Source organism: Artemia franciscana, unplaced genomic scaffold (genome assembly GCF_032884065.1).
Source record: "Artemia franciscana unplaced genomic scaffold, ASM3288406v1 PGA_scaffold_67, whole genome shotgun sequence".
In the NCBI taxonomy this organism is placed as follows: Eukaryota; Metazoa; Arthropoda; class Branchiopoda; order Anostraca; family Artemiidae; genus Artemia; species Artemia franciscana.
Window position 1 is genome coordinate 1,060,370 of NW_027062705.1, and position 17,559 is coordinate 1,077,928.

Here is a 17,559-nt window from a genome sequence, read left to right on the forward strand (position 1 = left end):
AATTATTCAGCGCGGTCGAAAGTGTCAAGGATATAACCTCTGCAATTGCCAGAAACTCAAAACTAACTCTTTACTAAAAGTAAAATTGTTGTTTCATCTAGTAATGCCAATAGTAAACAATTTTTGAGATTTGCAGGTCTTTAAAATGTGAGTTATTTCCTTTTTTTATTTAAAATGTGGTGTTTTGGATAGCGCCTCGACAACAACCGTGTCTAGATCACCGAGCCGCCTTATTTTATGTTATGTCTTGTAATTTGGGTTATAGATTAGTAGTTAAATACAATTACCGCATATAATCTAAAGGCAACTTTTTGTGACATTTTCTTTAACTGTCTATATTTTTCAAACACAGGGTGGGGGGGAGGTTATTTTTCAGTTTTGAATGATAATACAAAAAAAGGTGTTTTTCCTTTTTTTTGCTTATTTGTTTGAAATACTTCCGTTTTCCCATTTTTCCCTCGCGGCTGAAACAGTTTGATTCCGGATAGCTTTCAACAGCTTGCCAAGAGGTGCACCAAACCGTGACTTCATTCCAACCATCGTACAGATCATACTGGCTTCATGAAAAGGAAAACCAACTAAATACATCTTTATATTTTTTTACAAATATAATTGTTTCGTAAACTTTATTTTTTGGCCTCAAAAATGTTGTTCTTTTAAATCAAGATTTTTTAGTGAAAAATCAAGAGAATAAGTGAAGATGAAGAGGTAACGTTGGGTAACAGAAAATCAATCAAATGGGCAGCTTCACTTACTGTGATAGTATTATTGGTAAAGACGGTGTGTGCAGTGAAGATCTTTACAGTAGAATAACCATGGCCCAGGGCGTTCGCAGTTGAAAAAAGTTTGGGAGAATAGGAAGAGAAGTCTGATTAGAAACCAAGATTAGAAACCAAGATTAGAATAACGGAAGAAACAGTGATGATACGGGTCAAGCATGGTTATAAAGCTTAGGTGCTTCAAAAAACGGAGGAGGGTTTGCTATATATTTTCCAGAGAAAACTTATATACGGATTGTTTTGGGTACCCGACTAACTGACTGTCAAACAGTGAGCAGCCCTTTTTCTAAGGGTCATACTGAGAGAAAGGTTGAGATGACTAGGGCATGTTTTGCAGAAGAAGGATGACAGATGGTCCAAGATCATTCTTGTTGCCCAATCGTCTATGACCAAACGAAAAGAAGGCCAACCACGAATAGGGCTGAAGGATGTCATAAGAAAAGATTTAAAGTAAATAGGAACTTCTTGGGAGGGTGTAAAGAGCTTTAAATAGACTCGGATGGGGGAGGAACGTCCGTTGCTGTGTTGGCCTCAGACGGTTTGATGCTAAAGCGAATTAAAAGAAGTAATAGTAGTAGTACTATAACAGGAACAAATGTTGCAGAATTTTTTCTTTTTGAATAGAGTTAATTTTTCAAAAATTGTTCAGTTTATCTAATTGAGATAAGAAGAACCCCACAGATATTGCTATTGTGGAAAGAGGACAACAGCTTTTTGGTTGCTCTCAAATACTTTCTCGTCATATAAAGATACATGTTTATGAGTGTTCAACAGAAAAACAAATGCGAGCTATATTCGTTAAAAAGTGACTGATCAAGCTCGTCATAGTAGTTACGAATTATTAATGTCAAATCTCATTTAATGTTTTTGCACATTTCGTTCTTGAATGGAGACATGAACGTACTGAGAATTATATTTGAGAAAAATGGGGCTCCTGAGTGTTTCTTTACTAATTTCAATATATAGAGATTAGATTGTGTTCACTCTGATTCCCTAATTTTGTTGTACGTGAAGTTGTTTTTTCTAGTAATTTTATGCACAAATGAAACATCTATTGGCTTACGAAGCTCGGCATGTTCTATTTCACGCGTACCTGTAAATTTCCTGCTGAAATGAAAAAATCATATTTGTAGTAGAAGCTATACACTGAAGAGCCTAGAAAGCTTAGAAGCAGTCTCTGAGAAAGCAAACGGATGCATTCCTTTGGAAGTCCATAGACTTTTGACTAATTTCTATCAATTTTACTTTTGTAATTTAGTTGTTACTAACGACAAGCACAAGAGCCTGAATATATGCATTGTATAAAAAATACTTAATGAATAAATACAAAATATGATTTCAATTACTTCTTGAAGACTTTTTTAAAGCTTCTAACAAGTTCCTTGCTAAAGGATACCAAGCCGCTCTTGACGCCTCACTGACCAAATCCTTATCATTGCCCTGTTCATCATCCTCTCGATTCACAAAAGATTCTTCACTCAACAGAGCTGAAATAGTATTAGCAATTTCATTACTATTTCCATCCTCATTGATCAATAGATTGTTTATATACGTTGCAGCACCCTGAGGGTCCTTCAAAGCTTCAAGTATATTTGGATACTTTGTTACCTCTACCCTTAAAGGCTCTACATTTGATACTATGCCATCATTTGATACTTCACTTAAAGGCTGTGCAGTAATTTCAAGTTCGACTGGATTCTCCTTGTCAATGTTTTGTGTTAATTCAGTGCCATCTGCTAGTTTTAATATTAAAGGGTTTCCAGTGGCGACCTCAAACTCTGTTTGACCTTCAGTATAGATTGATATTTCTCCTGCTCCAGGTTTAATATCCAAGTTAATTGATGCGTCGCCCTGTTGCAATTTTAGATTCGGCATTACAAGTGGTTCTAGCGGGACATTTTTTTCTGATGATCCTAAAACTGCCTCAATACTATCAGAAGGTTGGACTAGATTAATTGTATTCTGTTGAGGGATTACCACTGTATTTAATAACGGTTCTGCACTCCCGGGCTTAAGCTCTAAATTGATTGAGTTGTTACTTTGCTGGAGCTGTATATCTGGATAGAGAGGGGGTTTCAGCTTTAAATCAAGGCCACCAGTTTGAAATACTGGTGGGGGCTGAGTTACTGCTGCTTCAATTACTAGATCTGACGGTCCAACCAAATTTATTGTATTTCGGGCCGTCGTTGTCTCACTCTCATTTCGAACAAACTTTTGTAAATCCAAAAGAAATGTGGCTAGAGGACCTTTTACATCTAAGGTTGAAACGATTGAGGCTTGATCAACTGGCTTAGGTGTTTGATCTGAAGACTCATTGGGAATAAAAGGCAAACTAATCCCAGTTGGTTTTGATACTTGGGTAGTAGTTTCATCTTGACTTTCATCTTGGTCATTGCCAATAAGCCAATTTAGCCAAGATGGAATTTCTTCTACTGTCGCCGTTGTCGTCTCAGGTGCTTCTGTAGCAGATATTTCCAGCCCTGAATTATAAAGACTCTCTGAAAAATTAGCAATCCCTTCTTGAACTTCCTGAAATTTATCAATTACACCGGAATTAATCGCAACTCCGGGCAGTAAAGGATAATTTATTTCAAGCCCTGGTCTAGTTACATTTTCTTCGATAGGCTTAAAATTTTGGCCCAATAAATTATTACCACCAAGTAGCCACTCTGCCCATGACGGTTTCGATGGTTGAATTGTTGTCTGATCTTGGTTTCCTTCTCCATCCTGGCCAACAAGCACATTCAGCAATGATGGATCTTCTAACTTTGATACTGTTGTTGTTTTAGGTGACTCTGTAACAAATAGTTTCAATCCTGTGTTTGACAACTTTTCGGAAATATTAGATATCCCTTCTTGGACTTGATTAATCAAATCAAATATACCAGAGTTGATCACAACTTCAGGTAATAAGGGATAGTTTATTTCAATACCTATATTTGTAAAGTTCTTAGGTAAAGCATTTAAAGTATTTTGGTTTAAGGACTTATTGTCACTTACTAACCACTCAGTCCATGATAGTTTTGATGACTGAGTGGTTGTTTGATCTTGTTTGTCTTCGTTATCTTCACCAACAAGCCAATTCAGCCAAGATGGACTTTCTAGTTGTGGTTCTGTTGATGTATCAGGTGATTCTACTGCTGGTATTTCTACACCTGCATTTGAAAGTTTTTCTGAAAAATTAGCTATTCCCTCTTGTACTTGATGAACCATGTCAATTATACCAGAATTTATCGTTAGGCCGGGCTGCAAAGGATAATTTATTTCAAGACCAGGACTTGTGATATTTTCTTGAATGGGTACAGAACTTAAGGTATAAGTTTCATTCAGATTCGACCCTTGAGGAGTCACGAAAGAGAGCCCCGTGGAATTTAAGGATGGCGTTACTATTTGAACCAACCCTGAAGCATTAATGAGATTTTTTAATTTTCCCAAAACATTAGAAAGAGAAAAAAAACTCTCTAGGACATTCGGTTGAACTAGAGCCTGGGGGTTTTGACCTAAAGCATTAATTAGATTTTTTAATTTTTTTAGAAGATTAGAGAGAGAGGAAAAGCCATCTAGTATATTCGGTAGGTTTGGAGGTTCTGGAGTTTCATCTTCTATCTGTAATAGCTTCATTACTCCTTTTAAAATCGGCTGACCGATCACGTAATCGAGGAGTGAAAGCAGTGATACGCTCACAAATATCACAGAGAGAATTGACAGCGTTTTAATTGCTTTGAATCCGGGATTTAGCCATTCATCCATCATCATAGGATCACTGAAGAAATCCGACCTCTCTGCAGCCCTGAAATTAAATTCAGTTATTTGTTTCTTATAACAAATGATAACATACACAATAAATAGATTATATATAATTATTAGTATTATTGTTGTTATTATTATTAATATGTTATAAATAATAAACAGAATAAATTCAAAGTCTACTTTAGCTAGTTCCAAATTCTGAAAAGATACATTTTATTTTTACTGTACATTTGTTTTTGGCGAAGAGAAATTTTCGTATATTTCTGTAATTCATTCTTTAAATATTCCAATACTTAAAGCTCAAGAGTATTTGAGAAAAAAGAAGCCAATGATGTATTGTATACTGAAAAAATCAGTTAATAGTTTTGAGTTAGTAAAGTGCAAGTGTGTCTTTTGTATTATTTTTCATCAATTTTCAAACAGTTCGTGGTAACGAACTGTAGTAAGGAGCGACCCGGCTCAATAGCAAACGAAACTCTAAAATTTCGATGCTAAAATATATATAAAAAAATTGGATTTTTATGCTGATTTTAAATATATGAGTTTCATCAAGTTTAGTCTTTGTCATCAAAAGTTACGAGCCTGAGAAAATTTGCCTTATTTTGGAAAATAGGGGGTAACATCCCCTAGAAGTCATAGGATCTTAACGAAAATCACACCATCGCATTCAGCGTATCAGGAAACCCTATAGAAAAAAAATTCAAGGTCCAATCTACAAAAATGTGGAATTTCGTATTTTTTGCCAGAAGACAAATCACCGGTGCGTGTTTATTTGTTTTTGTTTTTTTCCCAGGGGTCATCGTACCGACCAAGTGGTCCTAGAATGATTCAAGAGGGCTCATTTTAACGGAAATGAAAAGTTCTAGTGCCCTTTTTAAGTGACCAAAAAATTGGAGGCACCTAGGCCCCCTCCCATGCTCATTTTTTTACCAAAGTCAACGGATCAAAATTTTGAGATAGCCATTTTGTTCCGCATAGTCGAAAACCATAATAACTATGTCTTTGGGGATGACTTATCCCCCACAGTCCCTGTGGGAGGGGCTGCAAGTTACAAACTTTGACCAATGTGTACATACAGTAATGGTTACTGGGAAGTGTACCGACGTTATCAGGGGGATTTTTTTGGTTAGGGTGTGGGGTTCGGGGGAGGGGCTATATGGGAGGATTTTTCCTTGGAGGAATATTTCATGGGGGAAGAGAAATTCAATGAAAAGGGCGCAGGATTTTCTAGCATTACTATTAAAAAAAAAACAATGAAAATATAAACATGAAAAAGTTTTTTCAATTGAAAGTAAGGAGAAGCATTAAAACTTAAAACGAACAGAGATTATTACGCATATGAGGGGTTCTAAAAATACTTTAGCATAAAGAGCGAGGTATTTAGGAGGAGATAAACACTTCACTCTCTTTGCTAAAAAAATTTAAGTAATTTCAACTATTTATTCTACGGCCTTTCTGATTCAGGGGTCATTCTTAAAGAATTGGAACAAAACAAGATTTAGTGTGAAGAGCGAGGTATTAACGAGGGGACCAACCCCCTCATATATATAATCAAAAATTCAAGAATATAAAAGTTTGTTACGTAAGTTAATTCTTAAGTTAGGTATATTTTTTACTAATAAAAACGTTCGTTAAAAATTAAAAGATCTAGTTGCCTTTTTAAGTAACTGAAAAATTGGAGGGCAACTAGGCCTCCTTCCCCAACCCTTATTTCTCAAAATCGTGTGATCAAAACTAAGAGAAATCCATTTAGCCAAAAAAAGAATTAATATGCAAATTTCAATTTTATAATTTATGTACGGAGAGCCAAAATCCGACATGCATTAATTCAAAAACTTTCAGAAATTAAATAAAAAAAAACAAGTTTTTTGAAATGAAAGTAAGGAGCGACATTAAAACTTAAAACGAACAGAAATTACTCCGTATATGAAAGGGGCTGTTCCTTCTCGACACCCCGCTCCTTGCGCTAAAGTTTGATTCTTTCTCGCTACTCTACTTTTTAAAACAATAAAAAACTTCAGCGTAAAGAGCGGGGTGTCGAGGAGGAAAAGCCCCTTTCACATACGGAGTAATTTCTGTTCGTTTTAGGTTTTAACGTCGCTCCTTACTTTCATTTCAAAAAACTTGTTTTTTTATTTAATTCTCACATGGAACGGAAAGCAAATTGAAATTGCTTCATAAGCCCTCTCTATTATGCTATGCCAGTGAGCCAATATCAAGAAAATAGTTATTGTAATCAAAGCTTTCTATTTAAGCCCACTCGACATGGTAACAACATTTTCTAACCATCCAACATCAAAACATGCTAAGTAAATATTTTTATAACTGCTGGAAATGATGCAAGTTATTAAAACCTGTGCTATGGAAGGATTTTCAATCTACATGGCTAAATAACCGTAAGTGTAGGGGCGTTTCTTCAATGAAATCCTGGGTGGGGGGAAGATGGAGCCAATGTTCCCATGTCAATTGAGAATTACCACGTGAAAAACGAAAAATGAGCCATATTATACTATCAGGGTAAAGATATACTAAAGAAAATTGATCTTTTCCGTAGATTCTTGAGTTATATAAGCCTGTCTTAGTTTTAACAATGTTTTTGAATGTGTTAAATTTTAGCAGGAGGAATTGGAACGAGGTATGAGCTGGAGGAACGTAACCTGCCCCATCGTAAATTATTCCCCTGCCTAAGTGGACCCGTTGGGTCCAAAGTTTCTCCAAGCAACCAACTCTACCCACCTTGACACTCACTGTGATTCTTTCAGATCGTAAGTGACTAAAAGGATAATTACTAACAAGCACTGAGAATACAGCATGACTTTACGAAATTAAAATGAATTAGGCTTATGTTCCTTGGCCAACGTGAATTATTATAGCATCCTCAAGTCGGCTTCACAAAAAAAGGTCTACAAATCTAGGCCACAAATACTGGAAGAAGCAACATTTATAAATTTGAACTTTTTCCCAAAACCTAAGCTGCTACTTGTTTCTGATGTAGTTTTTCGTATGAATAATTTAATTTTAGGTTTATCAGCAAATGATGAAATAAAAAAAAAAAAAAACTATAATAATAAGCGTAGGCCTTAGTTTCTGAGAAAAACACAAGTAAGAAGCTTGATAAAATGCCAAGAAACACCAAGTGCTAGATGGCGTTGATATTTTTTACGATTCTAGCTCCACTTTCCACTCTTACAAGTTATTCATACTCTTTGACACTAAACCTAATGGTTCGATTGCAATATCTCTCAAACAGACAGCCAGAAAAACGACTTTATAAACGACCTTTGGTGGGTGAAACTGTAATTATTAGCGCAGGCTCTGTTGCTTATCTGACCATAAATGGTAAATCAGGAATTCAATGTTTTTTCTGTGTTCTTGTTATCTAGTAGTTTAATACTTGAATTACATGGATGCCGGGAGGGGGAGGGCACCTAAAAGCACTTTCGGATAGGTTATCAAAACTCTTGAGCCGGCTTTGGCCGTACTCTTTTTCGACCAATCAAAATTTACTTCCTCTTTTATAAGTGACACTGATTGGTTGAAAGTGATTGGGTGTGGAAATTGGTCTCTGAAAGCTGATTAAATAAAAAGTAATCAAGTTTTTTCAACTGAAAGTAAGGAGCAACATAAAGACTGGGGATGAACAGGCGTAAAGAACGAGCTATTGTGGAGGAGACGACCCCCTTATATACGTAATATTGTATGTTCCTTTCAAGTTTTAATGCTGCTCATTACTTCCATGTGAAAAAAAAATTTATTTTCTCATTATTTTTTTTTAAATAATGCTAGAAAATCCTGCACCCCTTCGTAAAAATTCTCTCCCGTCATGAAAAGATCCTTCCTCCATAAAATTCTTCCATGGAAATATCCTTCCACATAACTCCTCCCCCCAACTAAAAAAAATTCACTCTGAAAACGTCTGTACACTTCCCAATAACCATTACTTTATGTAAACACTGGTCAAAGTTTGTAACTTGCAGCACCATCCACGGGGACTTTGGGGGAATAATTTGGCTTAAGGCAGGACGGACTCTCAAGGGGTCTTCCTATAACTCCCATGTTAAACATTTGGAGTTTGCCTGACATTCCTGACTTAGTAATCTCGGCGGTTTTTATTTAAACAGACAGAAAAAAAATCAGGTGAATATTTTGATCTAATCAAATCTTAAAGCCGACAATTATTTTTTTTACAATTCCAAAATAATTATAAAACCTATTTCAGGTTTACATTCTAGATAGCTATACTTGACATTATTGTTGTGGGGTATCAAAAAATAAATTGAAAATTTATTCTATTCAACCATCAGAAACTTATTTCTCTAATATATACTTGCTGGCTGCTTTCCCTTCAATACTTTACATATTTGTGTTCGGAAGTCAAAAATTCCCCTCAAACACTAGATGCAGCTGTTATCGGAGCGCATGAGAATCCATGAATCAGACCAAGGGACTAACGACCAGAGGCGCCATTTGGGCCAAATCTTGGGGTGGGCATGAACTCCATCTGCCCCCCCCCCCGATTCACTTTGTGTCGCGCAAGAAAATTCCGGCTTTTGGCAGCACATTGATCAAACATTCTAAGTAAAAATGCATTTTCAGCACCCGTGTGTTGATTGGAAATGTGCTGTAACCAAATGTGCAACTCAGCCACACTGACCTCTAAGATTAATTATAACAACGAAGAATACAATCAAAGAGGTTAAGTGATTAAACTGAAAGGGGAAAATTCAAACAGATTACAGGCTGGCATTCCTCAGCGAGAAACTTTCTTATTTAAGTAAACAATATGTTGGTGAAAGTAACCTTCATTGTTATGCTGAGGCTGTAACCAAAATCTCAGTGTCCCTTCAGCAGAAATCTTCCAGATCAAATATATTTACAAAAAGGAAAAACATAACAAGAAAAAAAATATAACAACATTCAAGGTAACAAGGGGAACCGCCGAGCTTTCATCTTTGCAAAATCGTCAACAAGCTGGTTGTAGTCCAAATATTTTACTAAATTCTTCTCTGCAAATATCAAAAGGAGGTGACTGAGACGATCATTTCCTGTTGTAGACCGCAGGTAGTTTCTCACTATTTCTAGGCTAGAAAACAAACGCTCATTGCTCGCTGTTGTCTCAGGAAGTGTGGCAGCAATACCAAGTACTTTAATTACTTCTGAGTAAGCCACTGGTAATCCCTGAAGATGGTCGACAATGTCTAGGAAGTTTTCCGGCTTCTTCTTCTCATTGAGCAAGAAACGCTTGGCAATACCAGCTTGAGAATCGAGAAGAATGCTGTCGATATCCAGCTTGCCGTAAAGAGAAGAGAAAAGCTTGAGCAGCTCTGTGTCCATAAACTTGGTTGAGCTTGGATCCAAGGCTTCGAGCATACTCAGCACTAGCAAGTTATCTGTGAACCTTCTGTCAAATTCGGCTAGTAGACGGTCAAAAGTTTTGAAGTATTTTTGCTTCATTTCATCCGCCAAAGTAGCAGTCCAATTTCCAGATTCGATGAAATTCTTTCCTAGTGTCAAAGTTGTCACAAATTGTTTCCGATGCTTGGTGATCTTTTGAATTCTTCAAGGTTGTCCTTTCTGACCAACAGAGGAGGGTCTAGTGGCGGGTCCACTCACAGCAGGTAATTCAATTTCGAGTTCTGTTGCAAACTCTTTAGCCTTCTTGAAAAGCGATACAAATGAAGCATCTGAACGCAGGTTGGCGAGTTTGCTTCTTGTGGCCTGAATCAGGGTACGCGATTGAGAAATAACCAAGTTGACGGCGACGGCATGGAGTTGATGAGACAGCAATTTCGTCGCTTGCGTAATTGCTTCTATGTAGTGCAATTGGAAGATAACAAGGAACGATTCCATCATGATAGGCCAGGAACTGACCTATTTTAGTCTATCAACTTAGAGGAATTCCTGCAAATGTTTGGAATTTATAATATTAATATAATCATCTAGGAAACGGGAATTTGACAGAACTTGAGAATTAGATTATGTATCTAATCTGCTTTCAAACTTTACAATGGTTAATAGCAAATAGTGTTGTTATTATGGCCGGCAAAGGACCCTCTTTGGCGGAAGCTTGGGCCCCCTGGAAAATCTGGGGTGGGCATTTGCCCACCCCTGCCCCCCCCCCCCCCCCAAGTGGCGCCCCTGCTAACGACTCGGATGTTCTTGAGCGATTCAGTGAAGTATTAGTTATAACCGCTGTTACCAAAAATTGTCGATGGAAGGTTGCCAAGAAGTATGGAGATACGGGAACCGTTTATATAAATCCAATTATGCTAGGTGTAGGTAGTTGTCATGTATAATTACTGTCTTATCCAAATACAAACTCAGATATACAAATGCACAAGCGGCACTCAAGCTTTAGAATTTTTTTTGTGGACCCGTATAGATAAATAAAATAAATTAAATTGGTCACTTCGCTGCAAGCAATTATTTAAATTTTATTTATGCAAATAGATCTGCATGGACTGAAAACCCGAAAACTTGTACTTTCTATTTGTAATTTCCACAAGTTGTTACCACACCCTGGCAAATAACGATGACCAGAACACAGGCACGTACAAAGGAGAGGGATTCCGCTCCTCAAACTTTTCAAAATGCTTAATTTCCCATGCGAAATGTTTAATTTTCCGTGTTTTCCTGGTATCTCTTGCGTAAGAGTTGACCCCCCCCCAAAAAAAATAAAAATCTCGAATAATAATTTCTCTAATTCTCTCATCGAATAATAGTTCTTTTGCAAATAAATCTTCCTATTTACTTGCCAAATTACGAAGAATAACAATGCAATAATCATAATTTTGAGTGAGACACCCCCTTGAGTTCAACCTTCTCATATTTGTTTAGTAGAAGAGGCGAAGAAGACTGATGACTTTGTCTTTAACTGAAATGCCGCATCTGAAAAACAATTGACTAGGAAATAAAATGTCTGGTTTTCGGCTAGGCCTTAATGGCTTTCACATAATTTTGATCGGACGATTTTGATAAAAAAAAAAACTGGGGGAGGAGGCCTGGTTACCCTCCAATTTTTTGGTTGCTTAAAAAGGCAACTAGAACTTTTAATTTTTTACGAACGTTTTTATTAGTAAAAATATACACAACTTACGAATTAACTTACTCACGAACTTCTATATCTGTATGTTTTTATTACGTATATGAGGGGGTTCACCCCCTCGTTCATACCTCGCTCTTTACACTAAAGTTAAAATATTGTCCAACTTCCTTAAGAATGAGCCCTGAATCACGAAGGTCGTAGAAAAAATAGTTAAAACCACTAAAAACACTTTGGAGTAAAGAACTAGGTATTGGGAGGATGTGCGTAATAATTTCTGTTCGTTCTAAGTTTTAATGCTGCTCCTTACTTTCGGTTGAAACAACTTTTTCATATTTATTTTTTCATTTTTTTTAAATAATGGTAGAAAATCCTGCACCCCCTTTGTAGAAATTCTCTTCCCTCATGACAAATTCCTCCATGGAAAGGTCCCACACGTAGCCTCTTCCCCTCAACCACTCCCCATCAACCAAAAAAATCCCCCTGAAAACGTCTGTACAGTTTCCAATAACCATTACTATACGTAACAAGAGCTAAGAGCTCATATGGCACTTGTGACGAGGTCGGAAGAGCCAAGAGCCAAGAGCTCATATGGTATGAGCTCTAGCAAAATTATAATAGTCAATAGATTGCTGTAAAAGAAAAATCAGAGGCTTAATGCCGGTCGAGATTTAAAATAAGAGCTCTGAGTCACGAGTCTTTCTAAATATCAAAATTCATCAAGATCCGATCACTCCTTCGTAAGTTAAAAATACCTCGTTTTATTTGATTTTTCAGAACTAACCCTCCTCCCCCAACTCTTCCAAAGAGAGCGAATCCGTTCCAGTTATTTCAATCACGTATCTAGGACTTGTGATCATTTTTACCACCAAGTTTCATCCCGATCCCTCCACTCTAAGCGTTTTCCGAGATTTTATTTCCCCCTTCAATTCCCCCCAATGTCACCGGATCCAGTCGAGATTTAAAATAAGAGCTCTGAGACACGATATTTTTCCAAACTTCAAATCAAACAGTTCGTGGTAACGAACTGTAGTAAGGAGCGACCCGGCTCAATAGTAACCAAAATTCTAAAAAATGGAATTTTGATACCAATAGCTACATCAAAAGAATCGCATTTTAATGCTGGTTTTAAATATATAAGTTTCATCAAGTTTAGTCTTACCCATCAAAAGTTACGAGCCTGAGAAAATTTGCGTTATTTTAGAAAATAGGGGGAAACGCCCCCTAAAAGTCATAAAATCTTAACGAAAATCACACCATCAGATTCAGCGTATCAGAGAACCCTACTGTAGAAGTTTCGAGCTCCTATCTACAAAAATGTGGAATTTTGCATTTTTTGCCAGAAGGCAGATCACGGATGCGTGTTTATTTGTTTTTTTGTTTTTTTTTGTTTTTTTTTTTTTCCCCAGGGGTGATCGTATCGACCCAGTTGTCCTAGAATGTTGTAAGAGGGCTCATTCTAACGGAAATGAAAAGTTCTAGTGCCCTTTTTAAGTGACCAAAAAAATTGGAGGGCACTTAGGCCCCCTCCCACGCTAATTATTTTCCCAAAGTCAACGGATCAAAATTCTGAGATAGCCATTTTATTCAGCGTAGTCGAAAAACCTTATAACTATGTCTTTGGGGACGACTTACTCCCCCACAGTCCCCGTGGGAGGGGCAACAAGTTACAAACTTTGACCTCTGCTTACATATAGTAATGGTTATTGGGAAGTATACAGGCGTTTTCAGGAGGATTTTTTTGGTTTGGGGGAGGGGTTGAGAAGGGGGGGATATGCTGGGGGAACTTTCCTTCGAGAATTTGTAATGGGAGAAGAAAATTTCCATGAAGGGAGAGCAGGATTTACTAGCATTATTTAAAAAAAAAAACATTTAAAAAATAAAAGTGAAAAAGCTTTTTCAGCTGGAAGTAAGGAACAGCAATAAAACTTAAAACAAACAGAAATTATTACCCATATGAGGGGCTCACCTCCTTCTAATACCTCGCTCTTTACGCTAAAGTATTTTCGGTAATTTCAACTACTTATTCTACGGCTTTTGTGATTCAGGGGGTCATTCTTAATGAATTGGGATAAAATTTAAGCTTTAGTGTAAAGAGCGAGGTACTAACGATGGGGCGAATACCCTCATATATGTAATAAAAACATGAGAATACAAAAGTTCTTTACGTAAGCTAATTTATAAGTTACGTAAATCTTTTACCAATAAAAAGATTCGTAAGAAATTAAAAGTTCTAGTTGCCTTTTTAATTAACCAAAAAAATCGGGGGGCAACTAGGGTTCGTCCCCCGCTCTTTTTTTCTCAAAATCATTCGATCAAAGTTATGAGAAAGCCATTGAGCCAAAAAAAAAAATATGCAAATTTCGTTTTGATTATTCTTCTGCGGAGAGCCAAAATCAAAACATGCATTGATTCAAAAACGTTCAGAAATTAAATAAAAAAAACAAGTTTTTTCAACTGAAAGTAAGGAGTGACATCAAAACTTAGAACGCACAGAAATTACTTCGTATATGAAAGAGGCTGCTTCCTCATAAACGCCCCGCTCTTTACGCTAAAGTTTTTTACTGTTTTAGAAAGAAGAATTGAGAGAAAGAGTCAAACTTTAGCGTAAAGAGCGGGGCGTTTATGAGGAAGCAGCCTCTTTCATATACGAAGTAATTTCTGTGCGTTCTAAGTTTTGATGTCACTCCTTACTTTCAGTTGAAAAAACTTGTTTTTTTTATTTAATTTCATTAAGACCCGATCACTCATTCGTAAGTTATAAATACCTCATTTTTTCTAATTTTTAGAATTAACCCCCCCCCCCAACTCCCCCAAACAGAGCAGATCAGTTCTGGCTATGTCAATCACGTATATAGGACTTCTGCTTATTTTTCCCACCAAGTTTCATCCCGATCCCTCCATTCTAAGCTTTTTCCGACCATTTTAGGTCCCCCGACTCCCCCCCCCCCAATGTCACTGCATCTAGTCGGGTTTTAAAATAAGAGCTCTGAGATACGCTATCCTTCCAAACATCAAATTTCATTAAGATCCCATTACCTGTTCGTTAGTTAAAAATACTTCATTTTTCTATTTTTTCCGAATTAACTGACCCAACTTGGTTAATACCAAGTGCCATAAAAACTGGTCAAAGTTTTTAACTTGCAGCCCCTCGCACGGAGACTGTGGGGGAGTAAGTCGTTTCCAAAGACAGAGTTATTAGGTTTTTCGACTATGCTGAATAAAATGGCTATCTCAGAATTTTGATCCGGTGACTTTTGAAAAAAAAGAGCGTGGGAGGGGGCCTTTGTGCCCTCCAATTTTTGGGTCAGTTAAAAAGGGCACTAGAAATTATAATAACCGTTAGGATCAGCCCTCTCGCGACATTCTATGACCCCTGGGACGATACAATCACCCCTAGAGAAAAAAAAACAACAAAAAAACAAATGAACATGCATCCGTGATCTGTCTTCTGGCAAAAAATACAAAATTCCACATTTTTGTAGATAGGAGCTTGAAACTACGCAGTCGGGTTCTCTTATACGCAGAATCTGATGGTGTGATTTTCGTTAGGATTGTATGACTTTTAGAGGGTGTTTCTCCTTATTTTTTAAAATAAAACTAATTTTCTCAGGCTCTTAACTTTTGATGGGCAAGACTAAGCTTAATGAGACTTATATATTTAAAATCAGCATTAATATGCGATGCTTTTGATGTAACTATTGATATCAAAATTCTGTTTTTTAAAATTTTGTTTACTATTGACCCGGGTCGCTCACCATTACAGTTGACATTTGTCGCGCTCACTACTGTTAGACATTGGTCGTGTTGAACACGACACTCAAAAACGATAATCTAGAAAACATGTGTCAAACTCCTTGTCGGATGTGGGTGGCCTGAAAACAAGGCTATGCAGATTGGAAGTTATTGTAAGATGACAGGAGAATGGAAAATATCTTTTCATAGCGAAACAGGCATGCTTTGTTTCTCTATAAGACAGATGAAAAATCATTGCGTGATTCAGGTTTAAACAAGATGTGATATCCCTACCTCTCTGCTTAAAGTTGAAAGAAAGAAAGGTAAGAGGTAATGAAGGGGTCAAGGGCACACTTTCTTTTTCTTGCTTGTTTTTGCACCGAATCAGGATTGGACTCGTTTTTGTATAGGATTGCGACTTGATCATTTTCTCCGCAGAGTTATGATTCAGTTTTTTTTCCCTGATGTCACATCTGCAAAACTTATATTAAGCGGCGTATCTGAAATACGAAATCTCTTTAAAAAAAAATGTAACAGTTTTATTAGTTCTTTAAGCATTGTCTATAAGCTCGCTCTTAGTTCAAAAATTGACGCTTCCGTTCTAGATTCTTGGAATCAGGATGACCAGGTACTTTTTGCCTATATATTTCGCTCAGAGGGCAAGCACTACAGACTTTGTCACTAGTTTTCAATTCCAGTGATTTTTTAATTTTTTGTTTGCTGGAGGAGTTTGCATGTGTTTGACTGTTTTGTGTTTTGCTTCTCTGAAAAATACTTCCTCTGTTCTCCCTAGAATAGTCCTATTGTCAAAATTTAATTGTGAGTATTTGAATTCATTATGACTTTTTGATTTGGAAGAGGGATCCTCCATAAAAGATCACTCCTACTTTGTCTTCAAACTATATAGGTGTCAAGCAGTCTGCGGCTCTTTTACCGTCAAATTGCTGCTCTTGAGAAAAGCTGTTCTCCCTAGAATAGTCCTATTGTCAAAATTTAATTGTGAATATTTGAATTCATTATGACTTTTTGATTTGGAAGAGGGATCCTCCATGAAAGATCACTCCTAGGTGTTAAGCAGTCTGCGGCTCTTTTACCGTCAAATTGCTGCTCTTGAGAAAAGCTTCATCATTCTTATTAGGTACATTCCAAAATCACACTGAGTTGCAAAGAACAAACAAGTTGCCTCTTCACGAGCCCGTAAACAAGAAAATTTTAAAATTGAAGGTAGCCTACTCCACACAATCCAAATCCTGATTTTCCCCCCTTCGTATCTGAAAGTTTTGTCACTAGATCATTTCCAAAAAAATTCATGCGTAGTGCGAAGTAATAATGCTGTGAACTGTCACTTCTTTTGGCCCTACGGATGTAGCTATACATTTTATTTACCATTTATTAAACATAATCAATTACTACCTGTTTGATGTTAAGTTAGAAATCCGTGGGGCTGTGTTTTACATGCAAAGATTTGTTTTACAAAGAGTTGCGAACTGTTGAATGTAGATGTTGACGATCTTCTTAAGTGTTTCTCGATGGGTCTCAATCCGATTGGACTGGATAAAAGAAGTTGATGGTAAATTTAATATGTTACTTGTTTAGACATATTTTTTTTTACTGATTACTGTTATAAGGTAAGCCATACTTGGTTTTAAATTGATAATTTTGTACACACTAACTTTGGCTCTTTACCGTATCTTTTAGGTCATAAAGAGGTTATTTGGCTCTCTAAAAAAAGGCTACTATTGCACAAAACTAACACCAGGAAATTCATTGCTCGAAGAAATTTTTGACGACATTTAATTTCTGTTTTCCTGGAGGAAGAGTTTCAACTATAGCATAAGTTAAAATGATGGTACTTGTTAATTAATGGATACACCCTCAAGAAACGAAGTTAGTAAATCCTAATAAAATATAACTTTCATATAACCGTTGGTTTACATAATAATATGATTCAGGCTACATATTTGCACATCAAGGTGGGAGTAAAGTATTTGAAAAGCACCCCAAACCTAACCTCACCCCACCCCTAATCTGCCAATATATTGCCCAAATTATACAAGTCCAATGCTTTATATCACCGATCACTTGTCCTTTTGGCTATGAAACTGGTTTTCTGAGATATAACCTAAACGTAATTCTCGAGTGTGTTTTGTTTTATTAACAAGTGCCAAAATGACAATTTGGGTTTGGAGGAATGAGATTCATGGGTAGTGTTTTAATGCAACAATTTTTGAGGTGCTGAACGACAGGCGCAAA

The 17,559-nt window shown here is 36.7% G+C and overlaps 1 protein-coding gene across 4 annotated transcripts in view; it reads right to left on the bottom strand.

Moving 5' to 3' along the window:
- Nucleotides 1-2,063: 2,063 nt before the first annotated feature.
- Nucleotides 2,064-17,559, bottom strand: part of LOC136042120 (uncharacterized) — a 67,449-nt gene continuing 51,953 nt past the window's right edge. For all 4 annotated transcript variants that reach the window (XM_065727020.1, XM_065727022.1, XM_065727021.1 and 1 more), the window contains one exon: nucleotides 2,064-4,569. In XM_065727020.1, coding sequence (XP_065583092.1) covers nucleotides 2,118-4,569 — 2,452 coding nt within the window. In that variant the 3' untranslated portion in view covers nucleotides 2,064-2,117. The remainder of the gene's footprint in view (nucleotides 4,570-17,559) is intronic.